The sequence below is a fragment of the Trachurus japonicus genome, chromosome 16 (genome assembly GCF_045865225.1).
Source record: "Trachurus japonicus isolate A0001 chromosome 16, Traja_1.0".
In the NCBI taxonomy this organism is placed as follows: Eukaryota; Metazoa; Chordata; class Actinopteri; order Carangiformes; family Carangidae; genus Trachurus; species Trachurus japonicus.
In genome coordinates, this window is record NC_140922.1 from 1067556 (window position 1) to 1088902 (window position 21347).

The 21347-nt window shown below is 40.5% G+C and overlaps 1 protein-coding gene across 2 annotated transcripts in view; it reads right to left on the reverse strand.

Annotated features, from left to right (window-relative positions):
- The window catches only part of tsnare1 (T-SNARE Domain Containing 1), a 246109-nt gene that overhangs the window by 65517 nt on the left and 159245 nt on the right, over positions 1–21347 (reverse strand). For both annotated transcript variants that reach the window (XM_085803223.1, XM_085803222.1), the window contains exon 9: positions 4066–4138. In XM_085803223.1, coding sequence (XP_085659349.1) covers positions 4066–4138 — 73 coding nt within the window. The remainder of the gene's footprint in view (positions 1–4065; positions 4139–21347) is intronic.

Consider the following 21347-nt stretch of genomic DNA (forward strand, 5'->3'; position numbering starts at 1 on the left):
AAGGTAAATAATAATAACAATGATTCTGGGCACGGTTTATTTGAAGAACCTAAAGATAACACTTCAGTTATCCTGATGGTGAGGTACTGCACAGCTCTCTGAGAGTAAAATATTTTTCAGTGATGCAGTTCTCAGTTAGGGCTCTGGATGTTTTATCTTTAGCTGCTGATGGAAAGCACCTGCTCTTGTGTGACATCACTGATTTGGGCGTGGCCAGAGGCAGAGCACGCTTGGAAGTTTGTGAGCGGTCTGAGTCAGCCTGACTCTAAAGGGTATTTAAAGGGCATCTACATTATCCTGATTGAAGGCAACAGACAAAAGGACACTCCACAACAAAAAGGCAGCAATTAGCACAAGTTATTGCTCCTCTTTCCCTCCAGAAAACACACACACAAATACACACATCTCAGCAGTCTTTACATCTAACAGCTTAGCACCATAGAGAGGAATAAGGCATTTAGCTCTTTGCTATTGTTTTCATGTTGTGAGGCCTAACATTTCCAGTTGCAGCCTTTGATCCAAACACACTTTTATATGAGGAATCCTGTGCTGAAATGTTTTTGATTCATATTTCTTTATTGGCAAGGACACTGACATAACTTTAAAAACACTTAGTAGCAGCATAAGAATGCAAATGGTGAATGACTTGTCTAAAACAAACACACATAAATCTTGTCAAAGGCAGTGAATTAGCATGTCAATTTGCTAAATGTTACAGTAAATGTCAGCATTGCTCTGACTTGCAGAACAGTTTTAAAGACCACAAGGTAAGACACACTTACAGGGCAAGAGTATACACTGTGCACAAAGTCATACTGACAGAATTCTTTAGATGTATCTACATGATACATGTGGTGGTGCTGTTGGTAAATAATTTGAAATATTCACCATGTAAAACAATGATGCAATTAATGCAGGAACATTTTGTTTATGTGCTGCCTCCTTCTTATTTGTTGTGGTTTGGATAATAATTTAAATTTAAAGGGATAGTTCACCCAAAATTGAAATTGCACTCATTATCTACTCACCCTCATGTCGACTGGGAGAAGTTTCAGAGTTCTCTGTGGCTTCTCTGAGTTACAGGGGGTCTCGGCATAGCAGTGCATGTACATTTAACGGTTGCAAATGGATACCAACTGTCTTCGTAATAAAAAGACACACCAAAAAACATCCAAATACCTCCATGCTGCTCGTATGTAATGTCCGTCTTGTATTGAAATGCGAAATTGTCCTGAAAAAAATTAAATAAGGGTGTATTCACACCTGCAGTGTTAGTGCGCACTAAATCTGGTGCGCACTAAATTTGGTCCAGTTTGGGTCAGTGTGAAAGCACATCGCACTCCAACCGCACTCTGGTGCGACCCAACTGCCAGGCGAACTCAACACGTTTGAGCTAAAAGGGCTCCCGTAGTCGCTGACAACGGGTTAACGCAGCGGGGAGACCGCCCGGTGCTCCAGTGCTGCGGAGCTCTGTCCCCACAAACGAAGCAGCAGCAGCGGGGCAGCCGGTCGGTGCGTGTCTGCTGAGTCCGCTCAGACACCGACAGGTCGGCGGCTCCGTCCCTTGTGTCCGCGGAGCAGCTGGTTACCGTGGTTACCGAGCTGCAGAGGTCCGCCCGTGTTTAACGTTTAACTGGGAACTAACAGGACCGAGCTGGGTGAACGCAACCGGAAACCAGCCAGAAGTACCAAACAGAGTTATACATGCAAACAATATAGAAATAAATGACCAGAGCTACTAACAACCGGCCCTACTTGAGTCTCCATCATGAAAGTTTTATCAATCAGCGCTTCCAGATTCCAACCGGTAGTCATGGAGACGTGACGTTCTCCAAGTTTGGTCCCGAGTGACAAAAAGCAGGTGTGAAAGCAACCGCACTAACTGAAAAATGAAACAATGTATCATTTTAACATTTGGTGCGCACCAGGATGCGCACTAAACAGGTGTGAATACACCCTAAGTCTATATTTCAAGCTTGTTTGTAGCGGAAGCTTCTCAAAGCTCCTCTTCTCCCAGCCCTTAGTCGACATGAGGGTGAGTAGATAATGAGTGATATTTCAATTTTGGGTGAACTATCCCTTTAAGTACATTTTTACTTATGCCAGCTGGCTGTTCATGGGTGTGCTCTTGGGTCCAGAAATGACATTAGAACGAAACAGCCAAACTATCTCTGAGGATGCTGGGAGAAGAATTTCTCAGGTCCATTTCATCATTCAAATAGTCTTCTCATCTTTCCTCCTTTTTATTTCATATTTGTACAGATGAGTGTGAACCTTTCTGAAATTCATGTGGCACTTTTTTGTTGTTAATGTCATTTATATTAGTGCATATAAGAAATGATTGCCATATTGGCCAATTGTTTTAATATAGTTTTGACATTCTTATGGCATTTTTCCATCATCATTGTTGTGAAGTAAGCTGATAGTGAATTTTGATGGTCTTGACAGTTTTATAAAAAACAGATGTCCATGTGTAGTTTGTTCATAAAGCAGGTCTATCTCCTATATTTATACTATAAAAGTATCAAAACATCTGGAGAGAAATCAGAACCTCTGTAACTTTGTGATGTCACAACAAGGCCCCGCCCACCTGGAGCCACCGTCCAGCCTTGTTCCTCTGAAGGCTGATGTATTGGTTATTAAATCATAAATAGATGTTCATTAGAGTTTAGTCTGACCTCCCTAATGATCTTCTCAGCTTGGAGTCAGACCTCTGAGGAATGAATAAGCTGCTTGATGGCTTTGTCTGTGTAGCCGCTGCCCGGGGAACACATGTACGCTGGCGTCACACTCCTGCCAGTCCTTTCCATTTGTGCTCCTAATTAATCAGAGTCAAAATTGCACCTTCTGGCGGCGACGGACGGATGGTCTGTCCTCCTCCTCCTCCTCCTGGAAATCCACTCGCCAGATTCCATTCTTGCTGTCCCAGCTGCCTGATTACCCACCTCCCTAATGTCTCTAATGTCCCTAATGTCCCCGACAGCCTGGGCAGCGGAGGAGCGTGAGCTTGGACATGGATCCTGCATCAGTGCGGGGAGTCATCCTGGTGCTGCCAGATCGTCCAGTGGTTCGACCCCGGGGTAAAGCTCCACATCCAATCCAGCTGGACCACTTTGGCCCAGATTTGTCTGGTTGGTTAATTTCAGCACTGACTGACCGACGGTACTAAAGGTGAGTTTCAGCAGGCTGCAGTAATCCATTACTGGCGTCACTCAGAAACAAAATGAAACTCCAGAAAGAAGCCTAAAGAGATGTTCTTTTGGTTTTAAAACTACAGATATACCCTCTTATGTATCAACACTTGAAAGAAAACAAAAGACAGGAGCATACTTTTAAAAAGATGATACGATTAAGGGTTACATTAGGTTCTCAGTTGTTTATTTGGCCAGAACATAAGCTGCAGATGAACCGGCTGTCCTCCTGCCTTCGCTTCAGGTGTTTTGCAGAAACAGTGAAAGATAAAAATTTGGAAAGTCATCTGTCTTATCATCCCTTTCACTTCTTCCCAGAATTGATCTACTAACATGGCAAGATTATTTTTCAGGTTTGTCTATTTGTCTGTGTCATTGTTTGACATTATTAAGTAAAAGCCAACTCTCCAGTGAACGTTGGTGATGGAGCTAGACGTAGCTGATGGCAGATTTGTGACCCAGCAGCAAAGCCTCTATATCTGCCCTATATCTATGCGCTAAGTTTCATTCTTTTTGCCAAGTCTGAATCACTGCAGGGTGCAGAGAGCCATTTACAGATATCAGGGTGTTTAAATGGATTTTCTCTAACCGGCCACTGTCTGTATAAACCTACAGCGCTTTTTTTTTTTTTTTTGCTTCTCCTCACAGAAGCTGCCGGCGTGGCAGCAGCAAGGTGGAGGTTAAAAAGTTTGTTTTGCCCAGCAGAAATTTTAGAGCTTGTTGTTATTAATCGAGCGCATCAAATTAAAACATGACCACAAAGGTTATCCATGCTAATTGAGTTAAGGACAACAATGTAAACAATATTCTACACACACACACACACACTCAGATAGACACAGACACACACAGTAACCATGCATACAAATCTTACCTATGGCGTCTCCTTGTTCGTGGACCATACTGGCCAGATCCTTCATGATCTGACTGACATCCAGCATGTCTCTCTGTGGAGGAAACACACAGGAAACAAGAGTGTTACACTGCAATCACCAACACACACTGTCTGAGGTCAGTCACTGAAGGCGAGACACTACAGGCAAAAACACTGTTTTTTCATGCATTGATCAATTTTGAGATTTTGGACTATTTTTCTTCCTTAACATGTATTCTTTCAGAAAAGTCAAAAGAAATGGTAGAAAATACACATTAAGGTTTTTATTTGACTTCACTTTGTCTCTTTCGTCAGTAGATTTCTCCTAAAGTTAACAGCTACTGTGACATACTGAGCTGTGCCTGTTGTCTGACCCATGTCATGTCATATCATTGTAAAGCTCTCTCACTCCTGAACAGAAATTGTCATTTCCTTTGTATCCGCAACCAATCGTAAAAGTACGATTTACATTAACAATCTATGGAATTTTACAGTACAACTCTTTAAAGGCTGTTTTCTCAAAATTAGTTCTTCCTCAGACTCTGAACCCGAAATCAGCAGCACTTACAGACACCAAACCTTCTAGTCTTATTCCTGTCTATATTCTGAAGGTTTTTACAGAGGGGATTGTTGATAAATCATTCACAGCCTGATTTATTCAACATTTTATTCCCCAAAACATGGATTTTTTTAGGGCTGGTGACAGTATTTTTTCATTTACAGAATGATAAAAAGAGATTCCCTCTGTAAAAACTTCTGACTCTAATGTGTCAACAAAATAAAAGCGGCTTTATCCATTGTTCAGATTTCGGTTCTGTAAATGTATGCAAATTAGCGCATCAGTTATTGCCTCATTTACATATTTAAACATAGAAATTGACAAAACTTGTAATACAAAAAATATTTGTCTTAATACAAGTGATAAACTTGGTAAGTTTCATGGTGATATCTGTTATTTAAATCTTTTACCCTATTCACCTGTCCTGTCTCCCCTGAAGATGAGCATGCTCTTGTCATGAATAACTATTACTTTCCACCATCCATCCATCCATCCATCCATCCATCCATCCATCCATCCATCGTCTATATCAGTGCAGAGTCACTGAAGGACTGAAGCCAATCCCAGCTGACAGAGGGTGAGGGCAGGGTTCACACTAGTCTATCACAGGGCCCATATAGAAATGAACAACAAACACACACTCACAGTGGCACGCTACAAGCAACTTCTAGTTACCAACTGACCATGTGCATGTGTTTGGACTGTGGGAGGAAGCTGGAGAACCTGGAGAACCTGGAGAGAACCTACACAGGCACAGGGAGAACATGCAACCTCCACCCAGAGAGGGAATCAAACCCAGAACCTTATTGCTGAGAGGCAAGAGTGTGAACCACCACCAGCCTACTTGTTACCATGTTTTATTTCTTTCTCGTTTTGTTTTATTCTATTTTGGGGTTTAAAGATAAGTTGCTAAATGGTAAACACTACTTTTTTTCCTGGTGTCACCTCTAATACAGTATGTTGCCAACAGGTTATCAGGCTGATTAGCTACTTCAGATGTTCAGAAAAGGTGTAAATGGGGGAAAGTAAACTGAGGAATTTGCCCAGTGTGTAGAATGTTAGCTAACATAAAACTAAAGTCTGTACAGACAGGGAGTTTGCTGTTTGGGAAGATTAAACACAGACAGTGGAGGCCTGAGTTCTGACTGTGTAATGACTGTCAGTCTGGTCTGGTGATCACAGGGTGAATAGCTGGGTGTCAAATAATACAACTGAGAAGAAGCAATTTTTAAATTCAATATCTACAAAAGCCAATCAAAGTCTTCATTATTACTTCTGTCTTCTTGATCAATTCATTTATTTTCTTGTTTAGGCCTATTTATTGTAAACAAAAAACAACAAAAACCCCATGGTTTGTTTTAGATTCTGTATTATTATGAAAGAATAATACATAGAAGAATAAAATAATGACTTTTTAAAATAAATATTAATATTAATAATATTAATATATATATAATTAATATTATATAAGTAGATTATATAGTTAAAGCAGAAGTAAGCGGAATGTTTGTGTTAATATAAGTCTTAAATAGTTATATCTTCCGACATCAATCACTTATATAGAGTGTTTGGTCTGAAACACGGGTCTGTCAGTCACTCTGCTCTAATGTAAGCCGAGGAGAAAACTTTCCTTGTATCCTACAACCTTTATCCAATGAGGAGAGAGAACGGCATAAAGGGGCGGTCCTCTCTGTGTGTGCAGCCAAGGGATGCACGTGAATGTGGTGACGTAGGGACGAGGACCAATAGATCCATGACGAAGGCGGGGGCTGCTAACTCCATCGGCTGACAAGAAGTTAGCCAAAACAACCGGATCGCTTACTTCTGCTTTAAGCAATGTAAATACCAATGATTAATTAATAACTAACTGATTCCCTTATTTATGTGTCACATAAAAGGAAATTGACTTTCACACATCCACCAGTCAGTGATTTTGTAGCACAAAACTAAAGATAAAATTACATCAAAATAGAATAAAATAATACATACTGTAGTTTAACCTAAAAATTACAGATATATTATCATATTATAAGCCGTTCACGTGGCGGTGCAACTGTTTGCGGCAGCCCCTGCAGATGCCTGTGAAATTATTAAATGTAAATATTAATTCAGTACCATCATCAAGTCCTAATTGTAAAAACTCAGATTTTCACCTATAGAGATCCTGTCATCAGAGTTTATATGGAGTCGTATAGAATAAAAATTCATATTACTCCTGTCTCTTCATTGACTCATTCAGCAGACTTGTGGTTAACCGTGTGTCTGGATTAAAAATACAATAAAACAAAGCGAGACAAAGCTGTTGAATATTTCTGTTCAGTTATGTCTGTCAGGGTGCAGAGCAGCTCTACAGTTGACCGCGGTTAATTCTCCACACCTCTGAATTTGCTCTCAATGTTTCAACTTCCAGCAATATGAAAGCTTATAAAATCTCTGTCTATCTCCTGCTCACAGGTCTCCCCTTTCTTCCATTATGGCTCTGTGCAATCGCAGCTGCGTTTGTGTAGCCTAACCCACTGGGCCATCCATCACAGGTGGCGGAGATTGCTGTGGAAACTGGCAGCCATCCTGCCACTTGGCAAAAACCATTTGAATGGAGCCAAAATGGCCCCTGGCAAACCTCGTGATGCCTGACTTTTTTTTTTTTTTTCTTTTCTGCATTTATCTTTGGGCAACCCTGTCTATCATGCTGTAGCAGAATAACAAATTTATTTTACCTGGCAAAGCATTGGGCAATCAGGGCTCATTTCATCATAATGACAGAACAGTGTGTAACCAATTTAGCAAATAATGTGTGGAAGTGAATGTGAATGGGCAAAGCCAGAGATGCACACACAGGGAGAAGGCAGGGATGTGATGGGTTGGGACCCCTGCCTGGGGGCTGAGTGGGTGGCCAGGCTTTGGGCCAACACTCTGCCCTTTTCCATATTTCATGGGCTTTAAATTCTGCTCATGGCCAATCTAGCAGGCACTGGATACTGGCACTGGGCTCGGCACCAGGACTGGAGATTTTTTTTCAACAGGTTTACTACAGGAGGTGTCTTATCAATGCAGGACAAGTATATCAGCACTATACCCCCAGCTGATCAGGAGCAGGAAGGAGTCTAGGCAGTATCTCAGCATGGTATCGCAGCTTGGTTCACTTGGTCTGGGCTCAAGAAGAAGATGATACAGTCCCACACACACATGACGTCTCACAAATCCATACTGGATTCCAATTCTGTGCAGGTTTTCAGCCTGTAGTGTCCATGCTGACAACCAAGCAGTACTGCAGATACAGACTGTTCCTCTACATGCAATCACCACAGAGAGAGGAGACTCAGAATAAAGGCTCTTTGCCCTGTATTAACCTGCAGTGGCTGTGCTTGTGTTAATATAATGCAGTTATACAGTTAGGTATTGTTATTTATATACTAACTGTAACAACAGTGAACTCAGATAATGAATATGTAGTGTGTTGGATTTGTGTTGGGTATTATAAAAAATAATATTGGTCTTGATAGCAAAGCCTGATACTTTTTCTTAACAAGACTTTCTGATATCAATATTATCATATCCAATTTACAAGTTACAATACACATTAGAGTATGTTTGTTGTTGTTGTTTTTATTTAGTTTAAATAATTAAAGGGATAGTTCAACATTTTGGCAAAGCCACCTATTGCCATGATCCTTATAGTTTTGGGCTAGGTTATGGACAAAATGATGAATAAATAATAATAATCAACTTAATCAGAGAAAATTCAAGTATAAGGACGGCCTGATTGTTTCTGATCATGTTATTTCAGTTTCTGTTTGTTTTTCAGTTGCTTTAATAGTGGGGACCACAAGATATTTTCTTTTTGATGCTCACAATTTCAGAAGTCAGAGTGGAAGGTACGGTGGGCTGGATTCGGCCAGCCGACATCTAATTGATGATGACTGCCTTATACTATTTAAGTATGTATGTGAAACAAAGCTTTCATCATTTTAACCACATTGGTCACATTACTATTATATCCTTGATGACCAGTGTTCACCACAGAGGGACTGGTACCATGACCTTTCCAGGTGCTATCAGAGGTCTGGGACCATGAGTCCAGGCTGGAGGAGCTGCTGTGTGGAGGCCCCTGAGGACGGTGTTGATGCTTTGATAACTAAATGAAGTGACCTGACCCGGCCCAGTCCGCTCTGGGATGATAGGAAATGAAACACTGCTGTCTCATTATTCCTGGCTCTGGCAACAGACATCTTATAATGTGAGTTTCCAAACAGCAGTAGCAGTCACACAGTAAACAGCAGCAGGGGGGACAGCATTCACATTAGCCTCCTGGCTGTCACTCTGAGTCACAGACATCGGGGAATGTTGACAGCTTCACCCAGTTGGTGAAATGAAATAAATGTAAACTTACATTAACGACAGAGATTTTTTGTGTGCACTGGATAGCAATTTTTTTTTTTTTTTTTTTTTTTACAGATATCTAACTTGATGTCTGTAATTTAGGGTTCACTTCCCAGGTTAGAATGGAGGGAACTGTTCTCTACACCAGGCCACAGAGATTATAAGAGACTCATCTTCACTCTGCTGCAGTCTGATAGAGTCCTCAAGAGCTCAACACTGCCACACTCCTGACAAGTATTTTTTTATTGTGTCATTCCAGAAATAACTTCAGAATACCAGGATATAATAAATGCAGACCTATATCCTATAAATGCACAGTAACTGACATGTAATAATGCATTAGCAATTAGTCGTTTTTTGTTGTATGTTATTATAGTCTGTAATAAGTTTGTATTTATGTTTTATGTGTATACCAGTCGGGACAATGTGTTGTTTTTTGTTGCACAATGTGCAATGACAATAAGGAGATTGAAAAACAGGCTATGCAAATAAAATTGCCTTGCCTTGCCAAATACATGCACTCTAGGGTGATTGGTGACTCTAAATTGCCCTGTAGTGTGTAAATGTGTGTAGAGTTCATACTGTATGAGATGGAGGGATGAAACCATGTTGGAATTATTCATCCATCCTCAGATTTGATGCAAACCAAAGTTGTGGTTAATCACTCAATCATTTTCCTTGAATGCAACAGGTTAACCATCAGATGAACTCCCTGTATAGAGATCAATACAATGTCATAATTGCTTTCCACAGATTGGTTTGATGGAGCCAATGAGTCACAGCCGTCCTCAGTGCTGACTCTCACCTCTGACACCTCCAGTCTAACCCACCACTGTTGTTATTGTGTGACTGATGAAGAGAACACATTTGAACAAATGAAAGGCTCCAAGGGTCTACTATATATTTTCATGGGACTAAAATGTCAGACTGCAATTCAGACATCTGTTCCATCTGACACCGGGGCCATTGCAGAGACAGCAAAGACGCAATTAAACCTGAGGCCAAGATAAAAAAAAAAGTCACAACAACAAGCCTGCTGGCAGAGTCTGACTGACACCTCAGTCACCAGAGCTGCATGTCTCGCATTTCTGCAGTCATAGGGATCTGTCTGATACCAGCTGATAGCAGCACTTGTAGAGATTGCAGCTCTGTTCAAACCTGAACAAACCGACCTGCAGATCGTGGGATAGAAGATGAGCAAAACAGGTAAGAAATCCCTCCTTTTCTCTGTTACTTTGTTGCCTGTGTAACCCTGAGGTACTTCCATCCACAAAGAAAGCAGCTTCAAACGCAGCAGGTGTCCCCCGTGTGATTTCTCTCCTCTTACTTTCTTTATTAACAGGAACATTTGCAAGGCACAGTTTGATACCTTACAAGATATCAGCACAATGAAGATGATTTACATTCCGGCGTATGACAGCGAGCCGCGGGGATTAGAGACGACGCGGCGTACGGCACGCTTCTCCCAGCGAGGGTTTCATGCAAAGATTGCAGTTTATGGAGGGGCGGCTGCAGCGTTTCTAATGCTTCAGTCTCTCACTGCAGACCGGAGCGGAGAGGTTTCCTCCTGTGCCTGCAGAGGGAAGTGTGGCTCCTCTCTCCAGCCTCTTTAAGGTGAACCCAGCCTCGGTAACAACAGCTGATTGGGTATGCAAGGGAGAGCGCTGATAGACAGCGAGACCCCTGGAGAGGCGTCAGGGAGATTTAAGGTGTTTTCACACTTTGTTTACCCCCAAAAAGATCCCTGGAACTCTTCAAGTGCCCCCCCCCCCCCAACTTAGTTTGCTTCTTTTGGCTGAATGAGTGCAGAGCAATCAGAGTGAGACCTCACCGCGTCCCCGCCCGGAGCCACCGGTCCTTGTTCGGGAAAGCCAACCTGCTCCGCTCATGTGATCACACTCATTCACATGCAGGGGTTCATTCTCACTAACCGTGTTTAAACTGAAACCAGGTCAGTTGTGAATTAGTTTTTACCCAAAAGCCATCAGCACACTGAATGGTGCACTGTGACCACACGGCCAGTGACTGACTCACACTCATAATGTGCAGTCACTACATCACTGTCTTGTGTGCAATCACCTGCTATTTTATGTTTACAGCATGTGCTGCTACTGTGTGTGTGTGTGTGTGTGTGTGTCTGCATCTATCCATCTATCTATCTATCCCTTCTTTTTCTTTCTTTCTTTCTCTCTATTTCCTTCTTTCTACCCCTCTCTATCTCTCTATACCTCACAGTATCCACCCCCTCTCTCTTTCTTTCTTTCTTTCTTTCTTTCTTTCTTTCTTTCTTTCTTTCTTTCTTTCTTTCTTTCTTTCTTTCTTTCTTTCCCGCTCTATCTCTACTTACCTCTTTCTATCTATCCATCCACCTCTATCTGTCTCTTTTTCTCTCTTTCTTTCTTTTTTTTTCTCTTCGTGTCTTGGTACTGTGTATGTGTGTGTGTGTGTCTGCATGGGCAAGTGTGTGTTTTTATCTTATTTTATTTTAATTATTCATCACTTTTATTTAGTTACTTTTATTACAAGCTCAATTGAATTTCATTGCATTAATTACAATGAATCTATCTATCTCTCTATCTCTCTATCTCTCTCTCTCTCTCTCTATCTCTCTATCTCTCTATCTCTCTATCTATCTATCTATCTATCTATCTATCTATCTATCTATCTCTCTATCTATCTATCTATCTATCTATCTATCTCTCTATCTCTCTATCTATCTATATATCTATCTATATATCTATCATATACTGTGATCCTGCTATAATCAGTCTACCAAAGGCTCACAAACACTTAACAGTTTGGTCCAGTGAATCCATTACATATTACTGTAAACATGCTGCATTGAAAGAGGTGGATTTCAGCTCTAACTGACTTGTATACAGAAAGCTTGAAGTTTCTAAATGAACAGTACAGAGAAAGTTTAGTTAGAATCTGTAACTTTTCCTCATTAACTGGACCTCTGTTCTCTACACTATGTTGTTGAGTTGTGTTCTTACTTTTTCCCCAATGTTTACATCAATTCTCAAATCAGGAGATGCGTGCTTGTACCTATGGTGATGCTGCATGTCACTTTTTTTTTTACACCTTGGTGGTTTTAAGCAATATATTTGAACCAGATGAAAGATTTTGGACGTCTGGATCTGAGGTCCTTGGAGGAAGGAGCTGAGTAAATGTCAGACAGCTGAGCTGCAGGCTGCTGGGGACGCCCTGTCCTGTGTCCACAGAGGTAAGCAGTGAGTTAAGCTGCAGCTCTTCCCTGACGTCTCTGTCCTTTGTTCAACAACGGTCAAACCATGACGGTAAATGTGTAACTGCTTCTCTCAGTTTTATCACCGGGTCTGTTTGATTTCCCGAATCACTGAGGGAATCCAAACCAGGAGAAGCTTATGGTAAAGGCAGTGAAGACAACAACTCCCATGATCCCTTGCAATTTCATGATGTTCCCAACATCATCTTTTGTTGCTGTTTTGTTTTAGAGACCCACGGAGACAGAAATTCAAATTAATAATATGTTTGATGATGTAGTTGTGTGCATTATGGGAAATGTAGTACCCCAGTGTAAGAGCCATTTAAATGCTGGATTGAAGTGAACCGAGTCGACACTGTTGATTCTTGACTGAAGTTAACCGGCTGTAAATTCATTCACCAACTTTACAGCTTCCAGAAAACACTTCGGTGGAAAATACTTCACATTTAGTGCAAGTCATGGATCTTTTTCTTTTTTTTTCGTTCCCAGTACTGCTTCTGGCCATTTGTGAGAAAGTTTCATTTTCTCTCTGTCCTTCTATTCTTTTCTCTAACATATATCATGAGTTTTTTTTTTCTTTAATAATGTCTGTTTCCAACTATTATGGCTCTAGTATTAAGTTTAAAATAAGATGATGAAAGGAGGAAAAAATGAAAATGAAAAGTTGAAGATGAAAATAGAAAGCAGTGCTGATGAACTTTCTCCATTAGCAGTAAAAATATAAACCGTATTACCCTACGTTACCAGCCTATTACCACATCACTGCTTCTACTTTCTTTCCATATATCTACTCCTCTGAATACATTCTTACTGCTACTGATAACATATTGTCTGCATGACTTTTGTAATTGTGACCGTATAACTGTGCTGTTGCATTACTCGAAAATGCTTGAAAATAAATTCCTTTTTGCGTAGGAGACCACGGTGACCACAGTGGAACGCGTGCTGTGTTTATTTAGGGAGTGGGTTCTTGTGTTTCTCAGGTGTTGTCTGCTGCAGGCAGCACATTAACCGCCTCAGTCCTGACAGTTGTGATTTGGGAGTGACGTATCCTCTCTCCACAGGCGCTTTAGTCATCATCCCATGTCAACGCTTGTCATTTCAAGTCCGCTCTGAATCTCCCACTGCATTCTGACAAATCCACGGCCCGCGGGGGGCGGAGGGCGGGGGGGGGGATTTCTTTACAGTGTGCCTGAGTAGCTCAGCGCAACTCCCAATCAGTCTTGAATATAGATGCTCAGATGAACCCGGGTCAAACAAAGTATCAATTTAACCCTCCTATTGTCCTCCTGGGTCAAGGGAGGAAGGACGAAAGGAAGGAAGGACAAAGGGAATGACGAAGGGAAAGAAAGAAGGAAGGAAGGACAAAGGGAACGATGGGAGGAAAGAAGGAAGGGTAAAAGGAAGGAAAGATAGATGGAGGGAGGGAGGGAACATATTGTGTCAAAAAAGAAAGAAGAATTAAAGACGAAGGGAAGGAAGGAAGGGAGGGAGGCAAAAAGGATTGTGGAAAGAAGGAAGGGAAAAGGGAAGGACTGAATGATGGAGGGAGATTCATTCAAGGAAGGGAAAAAGGAATGAAAGAAAAAGGTCAATTGGATCAAAAGCGGAAGGAAGAAGTAAGGACGAAGGGAAGGAAGGAAGGAAAGAAGCAAGGTGGAAAGAAGGAAGGGAGAAAGAAAGGAAAGAAGGAAGGATGGAGGAAGGGAACAGACTGGGTCAATTTGACCCAGAAGGACAACAGGGGAGTTCATGTAAAAACCTAGACGTCTTGGATCAGGCTGTGGGGCTGGAACACAGACCCAGGTTTTCACATAAACTCATTTAGATGTAAATGTATGAGCGCGCTCTATACCGACAAGAAATCCACACCACACTGGGACTCGGCACAAGAGACTCATCCTCTCCTTCACAGCAGCAGTGAGCACTCCATCCTGACAGAGACCTCTTCATCACCTCCGCCCCCACAAACATGTAGGCCTGAGATCTGTTTTATGAAATCCCCCTCCAGCACGCTGCGAATAAAAGTTACCTCAGCTCACCAGCCCCTTGAGCATTTCTTCACAGCTCCCCATGTGCGTCGGTGAGACAGCGGAGACCTACTGGCTTTGCTATTTAATTGGAAAAAAAAGGAACATTGAAACAAATGGGAGAACATCTACTGTATGGTGCAGGATCTGCGGGGTAAATGCTCTGCATGCTGAAACATGGGCAGACCTCTAACCTCTGTTATGTCAGCTAATGTTCCACATACATTTCCATATTACACACTTCTTCTATCTGAGCGAGTCAGAACTTTTATCAGTATCAAAAACAGTTGGATGAACCTAACTGATATTTCCTCTTTGTTTTCCACCATTTGAGGAATGACTGGTCCTCTTTTAAAGGGATATTTCAACATTTTGCCAAATTCACCCAATGCCATAATCCCTATAGTCATAGTAGTAGGTTTGTTACCTTTAATTGTCAGTAGTCCAGGCAATTTAGCTCATTTTGGACCCAAAATAGAACTAATTGTCACAGAAGGTTTTTCACCATACATAATTTCTATGAGGTGTCTAGAACAACATACTAAAAGTCCTAAGAAATCCTAGTTGGGGAAATATGTTTAATTTGCATCATTACTTACTGTATAAAGTCTATGGTGCCGACAACAATACACCCCAATGGGGCTATTTTTTTCCTTTACTCCTATCACAATGAAACTTTACATGATGAAAGTATCCATGAAATGTAACATTTTTTGTATTACAAGTTTCTTTGAAAATTAATTTGAAAATGCAAATGAGCCATACACTAATCAAATATGCCCAAAATACATCCGAATAGGCTTATTTTTTTTCCTTTACTCCTACCACAATGAAACTTTACACAATGAAAGTAGACATTAAAAGTAACATTTTTTGTATTACAAGTTTCTTGGAAAATGAATTTGAATATGCAAATGAGCAATACACTAATGGAATATGCCCAAAATACACCCGAAAAGGCTTATTTTCTTCCTTTACTCCTACCACAATCACACTTCACACAATAAAAGTATACATGAAAAGTAACATTTCTGTATTTCAAGTTTCTTGGAAAATTAAATAAAATATGTAAATGAGCTCAACACTAATTGACTTATGGTCAAGAAGCCATAAAGCCGCAAGCAGCAAAAACAGGGGCCAAATAACTTAGTTCTTAGTCCCGTTCATATGTTGTTAAACATAACAGCATATTTAATATAACATCACACACACACATGAATTCTGACTTTCTTCTGATGTTCTCTGCAAACTGGGAGGAAAGTCGTTAGGTAAGGCTTGTTCGCTAATAATAAAAAAAAGAATTTAGAAAGCAACTGGAGACAAGACTGTGCAATTAATTCTTAAGGTCAATATAGGTCTTTTAAGTGTGGCAAGTGACATGTGTGTATGCATAAGTCAAGTGTGGCAAGTGACAGCACTCAGTGCATAGGTGAACTTATTGAATGGACATGAATGTGTTAGTTATTTGGCCCCTGTTGCTGCTTGTGGCTTTATGGCTTCTTGACCATAAGTCAATTAGTGTTGAGCTCATTTACATATTTAAAATAAATTTTCCAAGAAACTTGAAATACAGAAATGTTACTTTTCATGTATATTTTTATTGTGTGAAGTGTGATTGTGGTAGGAGTAAAGGAAGAGAATAAGCCTATTCGGGTGTATTTTGGGCATATTCCATTAGTGTATTGCTCATTTGCATATTCAAATTCATTTTCCAAGAAGCTTGTAATACAAAAAATGTTACATTTCATGGATACTTTCATCATGTAAAGTTTCATTGTGATAGGAGTAAAGGGAAAAATAGCCCCATTGGGGTGTATTGTTGTCGGCACCATAGACTTTATACAGTAAGTAATGATGCAAATTAAACATATTTCCCCAACTAGGATTTCTTAGGACTTTTAGTATGTTGTTCTAGACACCTCATAGAAATTATGTATGGTGAAAAACCTTCTGTGACAATTAGTCTTTCGTAAAACGCTATTTTGCCTGGACTACAGTGCAAGCTGTTTTTCGATCGGCAGGGCAGAGATACAAGCTGCTCAGCTAACGCTACGGAGGCTTATGGTATTCTGGCTTTCCCTCATTAAACTCATCAAATACACAAGCCAACAACTCTAAAACACTCTCATGGACAAGTTGTGACCTGCACATTCACCACACTATGAGATAATAATGTAATGTTGCAAGACAGAGTTGTTTTCGAGGCAAATGCAAATCTGGAACTACATTCCAGACACGGCTGCTGGCCGAGTGATTTCAAAAGCACAAATAGTTCCGGGTATTTGCTTCATGTGCAGGTCACAATTTGTCCACCTGTTTTGGAGTTGTTGGATTGTGTAGTTTGATGAGGGAAAGGCGAAAGTACCGTACCCCTCCGTACCGTTATCTGAGCAGATTGTGTCTCTGCCCTGCCGATCTAAAAACAACTTGCACCAACAAGCTGACAGACCTACCAGGGATTATGACAATGGGCCAAAAATGTTGAAATATCCCTTTAATGACATCATGTTGCACCCTCGTCTTCTTCTATGTTTTAATGACACTTGAGTGGAGCCACAAAGTGTTCACCTGGAGGAGCTTCATTTCTAATATTCAACGACCGCATTTCTAATGAGCGTGGATTTAGTTACAAAGCCAATAAATGACACTTCCTCTTCATGAGGTTTATGTGTATTAATAAACTATGTTTAGGTTTATACTTTAATAATGGCAGAAAATAATCAGACAGAGATAATTGATTCATTGTGACAGCTCAAATTACTGCTAACTAGGACCACAAAGGCACATGAACTCAACAAAGCAGAAAACCTACAAAATCTACAACCACAATAAGATTGAAGGCACTTACACACCGGGAATGGGTTTAATGCGGGTAATTCGCACATCAACATATTTCAAACTCTGGTTTCCATCTTGAGTCCTTTCACATATTAGGCAGAGAAGATGCAAAATAATATTTTGTGTGAGTGAGGTCAATTTATTGAAGCTTTCGCCCATCAACTAAACACATCAACCAATCATGTCGCATGGTAAAGAGGTACGTCACAACCCTACACAATACCATGACAACAATGTCAACAACCTGTGTGTCTCACCACCCTGTCTTGTCCGACAAGGGACAGAACCAAGACAAAGAAATTAAGGACAGTGTGTGGCAAAGCTGTTGAGAGTTGGTAACAAGATGACAGTTTTAATGTAAACAAACCTGTGTTGAATACATAAGGGACAATTAATGATCAGGTGTGTGTTATACGGTTTTACGACACGACGTGGAAGCAAAGAACCACCTGACGTGAAACTTTGGTTTATAATTGTCGCCAGTGGTGTAGTGGGGACCAGGGGTGTCAAACTCAAATGCTGTGGGCCAAACTTTAAAAATTGATACAAGTCCAGGGCCGGACAAGTTGTTTATTGAGAACCTTGACTTTTTTGCACATATTGAACCTAAAACTAACAAAGTCAGTTGCATTCATTTCTAATGGCTCTATCTGCAGCTTTCCATAGTCATTTCTAGGGGGAAAAAAACCCATTTCTTTTCCGCTGTTTTGACACCCCTCCGCCTGGCCATGTGGATTTGTTTACAATGAAGCCCGTGAAAAATCATTAGGGATTGGTGAATGACGTTACGATGTTATTACGTGTCCGTCGTGAACAAAATGCGGGTTACGCAGCCCGTTTGTGTCGCGGTGTGCAGAGACGAGAGCTGGGACACCGGGGTGCCGGCCAGCAGGTACTACACTGATAAGGTTGGTTTTCAGCCGTGAGATGCAGGTGGAAGACAGAGAGCCTCCGTCTTCACTCGTAACAATTTGCAAGTCATGTAGTTAACTATCACAATTACCTACTCCGGAGCTTTTTAATTAAGGTAAAAACGTAGCATAGCCACCGGAAAAACCTGCTTAGTTCCTCTTTTAAAAAAAAAAAAGTCCAACCACCACTACACCACTGATTGTCGCGTCTGTCACATACTCACATTTGCCGCTGGTTTGAATGGTTTTGAGGCATTTTCTTGTCTTTTATTTGACACGTCCCTGGTGTGTAAAGACCTTCAGGTTTGGATCAAATCCAAGAATGTAATATCTTGATACTTCAGAGATTTATTGAATGAATGCTCATACTGTAAGTGATGGCATCATTCAAGTGTTACAAAACAAGACATCAATACTAATTTCAGAATATTAACTACAAAGCGCCTCAGGAATGAGTCCTAAACCTTTTGAATGATTTTGGTGCAGTGGCTGAAATCAGGTCTGTAGTTAACGCAAACTCACAATATTTTCACATTTTATTCTGTCACACAAAATACACCAGTAAATACTCTGCTCCTGGTTTCTTAATAATCTCACATCTGAAGGCCGGTTGCTAACAAGTGTGTAAATGACACTGCAGAGGTTGTCAGGGACGTTAAATGTCAGCAAACATGGAAAGTGATCTCTGCAGATGTTTTGCCGTCACTTCTGTACGTTGCAGATGATCACCCAAAATAAAATGCAACCGTCAGCACAACATGTGATAGGAACACCTTATATGTATGTGTTTAACATTTTTCATAACTGTTTCTTCTTAATTATTATCCACATGTTGTGACATTATACTTTCCTAAAAATAGATTTGACATATTATTATTACCATAATGCTGATTTTAACCATTCATTAATAATTTTCTCATTTGATATTACCATTTTTCAGCTATACTAACACTGCTATATGTATTTGAATTAATTACTCTAATTCTATTTATTACTATTATTCATCATTTTTTAATGTGTTGTTTTGGATGTGTTAGAGTGAACTAGGGATTGGCTTTGGTTTGTTAGTGCTCTCTATGAGTGTTGTGTTTTAAAATACACAGAACTGACTAAAATTTAGTATCTCCGGATATTTTGTAAAGGTTCATTTTGGATTTGTTTTTGATATAATAAATTGAATGGAGGTTAAACATTATGTGGTGAATGCATGGTTTACTCATCAAATCAGATTCCCTGTGTCGGGTTAAAGGATTTTAAGACTACTTCTTTAGAGTCTGGGGAATCTTGGTCCAATCAGGACAAGTTAATGCTGTCTACATAAATAAATGACACCAATACTAACTTGTAATCTTGGTACAGATTACAGACACGTGGTTATATGAAGTTATGGATTATCAAAGCGGTTTGGACAAAGGACAAATACGTTTATCTGCTGTTCTCTCTGATGCTCAGTCATCCCTCCTCCCCCCTTCCCCCGCTCTCACTCTCTTTGATAAGTGTGCTTAATGCTGATATGAAATTCTCCCCACATCTCCCACCCGAGCCCAAAGGCATCGGGCAACAGGACACAGTGTCACTGCCACAGCAGAGAGAGGGGGGAAAAAAAACCTTAAGCAGATTTAGTTGCACGCTTACTTGTGAGAAAAGGGAGGAGGGAAAGCAAAAAAAAAAGACATGTTTCCCACACCGACTGCAGGATAGGCATCTCCTTTTTGCCCTCGCTGAATAAATGGTTTGTAAATGCAGAATCTTGTTTCCTCTCTGGCAGTAGCTGAAGGACCTAACACCCCAGAATATGATAACACGGTGACAGCAGCCGGGCCTGAAGGCCAGCCAGGACACCCAGATGAAAATCCTTCAGATGGAGGTTACAATCTGCTCAGGCTCAACCTGCTTCCTCTCCTGGATTTTCAAAATAACGCACAATGTTTTCAATGTTTAGCATGCTTCAAGTTTGTGTTTCCATGATTTATTTTGAAAATAACCCATCATTTTACTATGAAACATGTTTGGTTTCCTGTCTGTGGGACTACATGCCCTGCCTGTAGGGGAGCGCCGGGTCGATTGATACACGGGACGATTGATACACAGCGATTTCCTCGAAAACCACACAAGCTTGAGCCGTCAGATTACATCACTACCTTCAGCACTCAACACCGACCAATCCTGGGAAAGCTTGTGAAATTACGTCACGCTATTCAAAAGTTATTAGCGCGAACCGGTTTTTGACTACGGAAAGTAAAATGTTAGGTGCGGTAGTTTTTTTGTGATCAAAAGTTGTATTGTGTGTTTCATGCAATAATAATATGACCTAACAACAGATGAATTCGTACATGAACAGGTCCTAAACTATGCAATGTCATAGTTTTGAAGTTTAGAGGCAAAACAGGTTGAAGTGTCAGTGGTCGCTGCAGGGACGATTGATACAGCTGTTTCAAATGTCCCTCACGCCACCGTGCGTAGTGATTGTGGTCACATTGCGCGATCAATATCTGTATATAAATCACCGAATTAATACCGTAACTGTTTTGCAATGAACAACAACCGATTTGAATGAACAACATGTATTTTTAATAAACACCACATATTTTTAATGTTCGTGTTTATGACATGAATAAACAGATATTCAGCAAAGTGAGGGGAAAATGCCGAGGGAAAAATTACAATATGTTCAACTGTGTATCCATAAACATGACTTAGGACAGGGAAATAAGAAAATGAAATGAAAATGCAGTCATCCAACAACTCGGACAAAAGAAGGAAGGTGAGTTTAATCGAAATGCGGATCTTGACAATTACGCACGGGACAAAAATATTTATTTGACCTATTTATATTGTGAGAAATTGTGTGACATTTTGGCAATGACAAGTACACTAGTATCTTGTCCGATATGCTGCATAAAAACGAGAGTAATATCAGTAGTTTCTGTTTAAAACATGCTGTTTCAACCGTCCCTCCTCTGTGTTTCAAACGACCCGCATAGGTGGGGCGTTTGAGACAAATGTCAACTTACGTTCAAAGTTATAAAACAGCGCGATCATCCAACATATGTGTTAAATTACACTTGTAACTAAGAGAATACACATGTGAGTTGTTGATCACATGATAAAAAATTTTGTGTACATAACGTCATCTTTGAAAAAGACGTTTAAATGAAAAGTGTATCAATCGACCCGGCGCTCCCCTACTCTACTTTTAACCTGTGTTTGTGTTTTTGTGAACTTCTTGTGGTTTTTATTGTTTATTTTGCACTTTGTTTTATTCACTGTAAGGTGTCCTTGAGTGACAGAAAAGCGACTATGAAATAAAACGTATG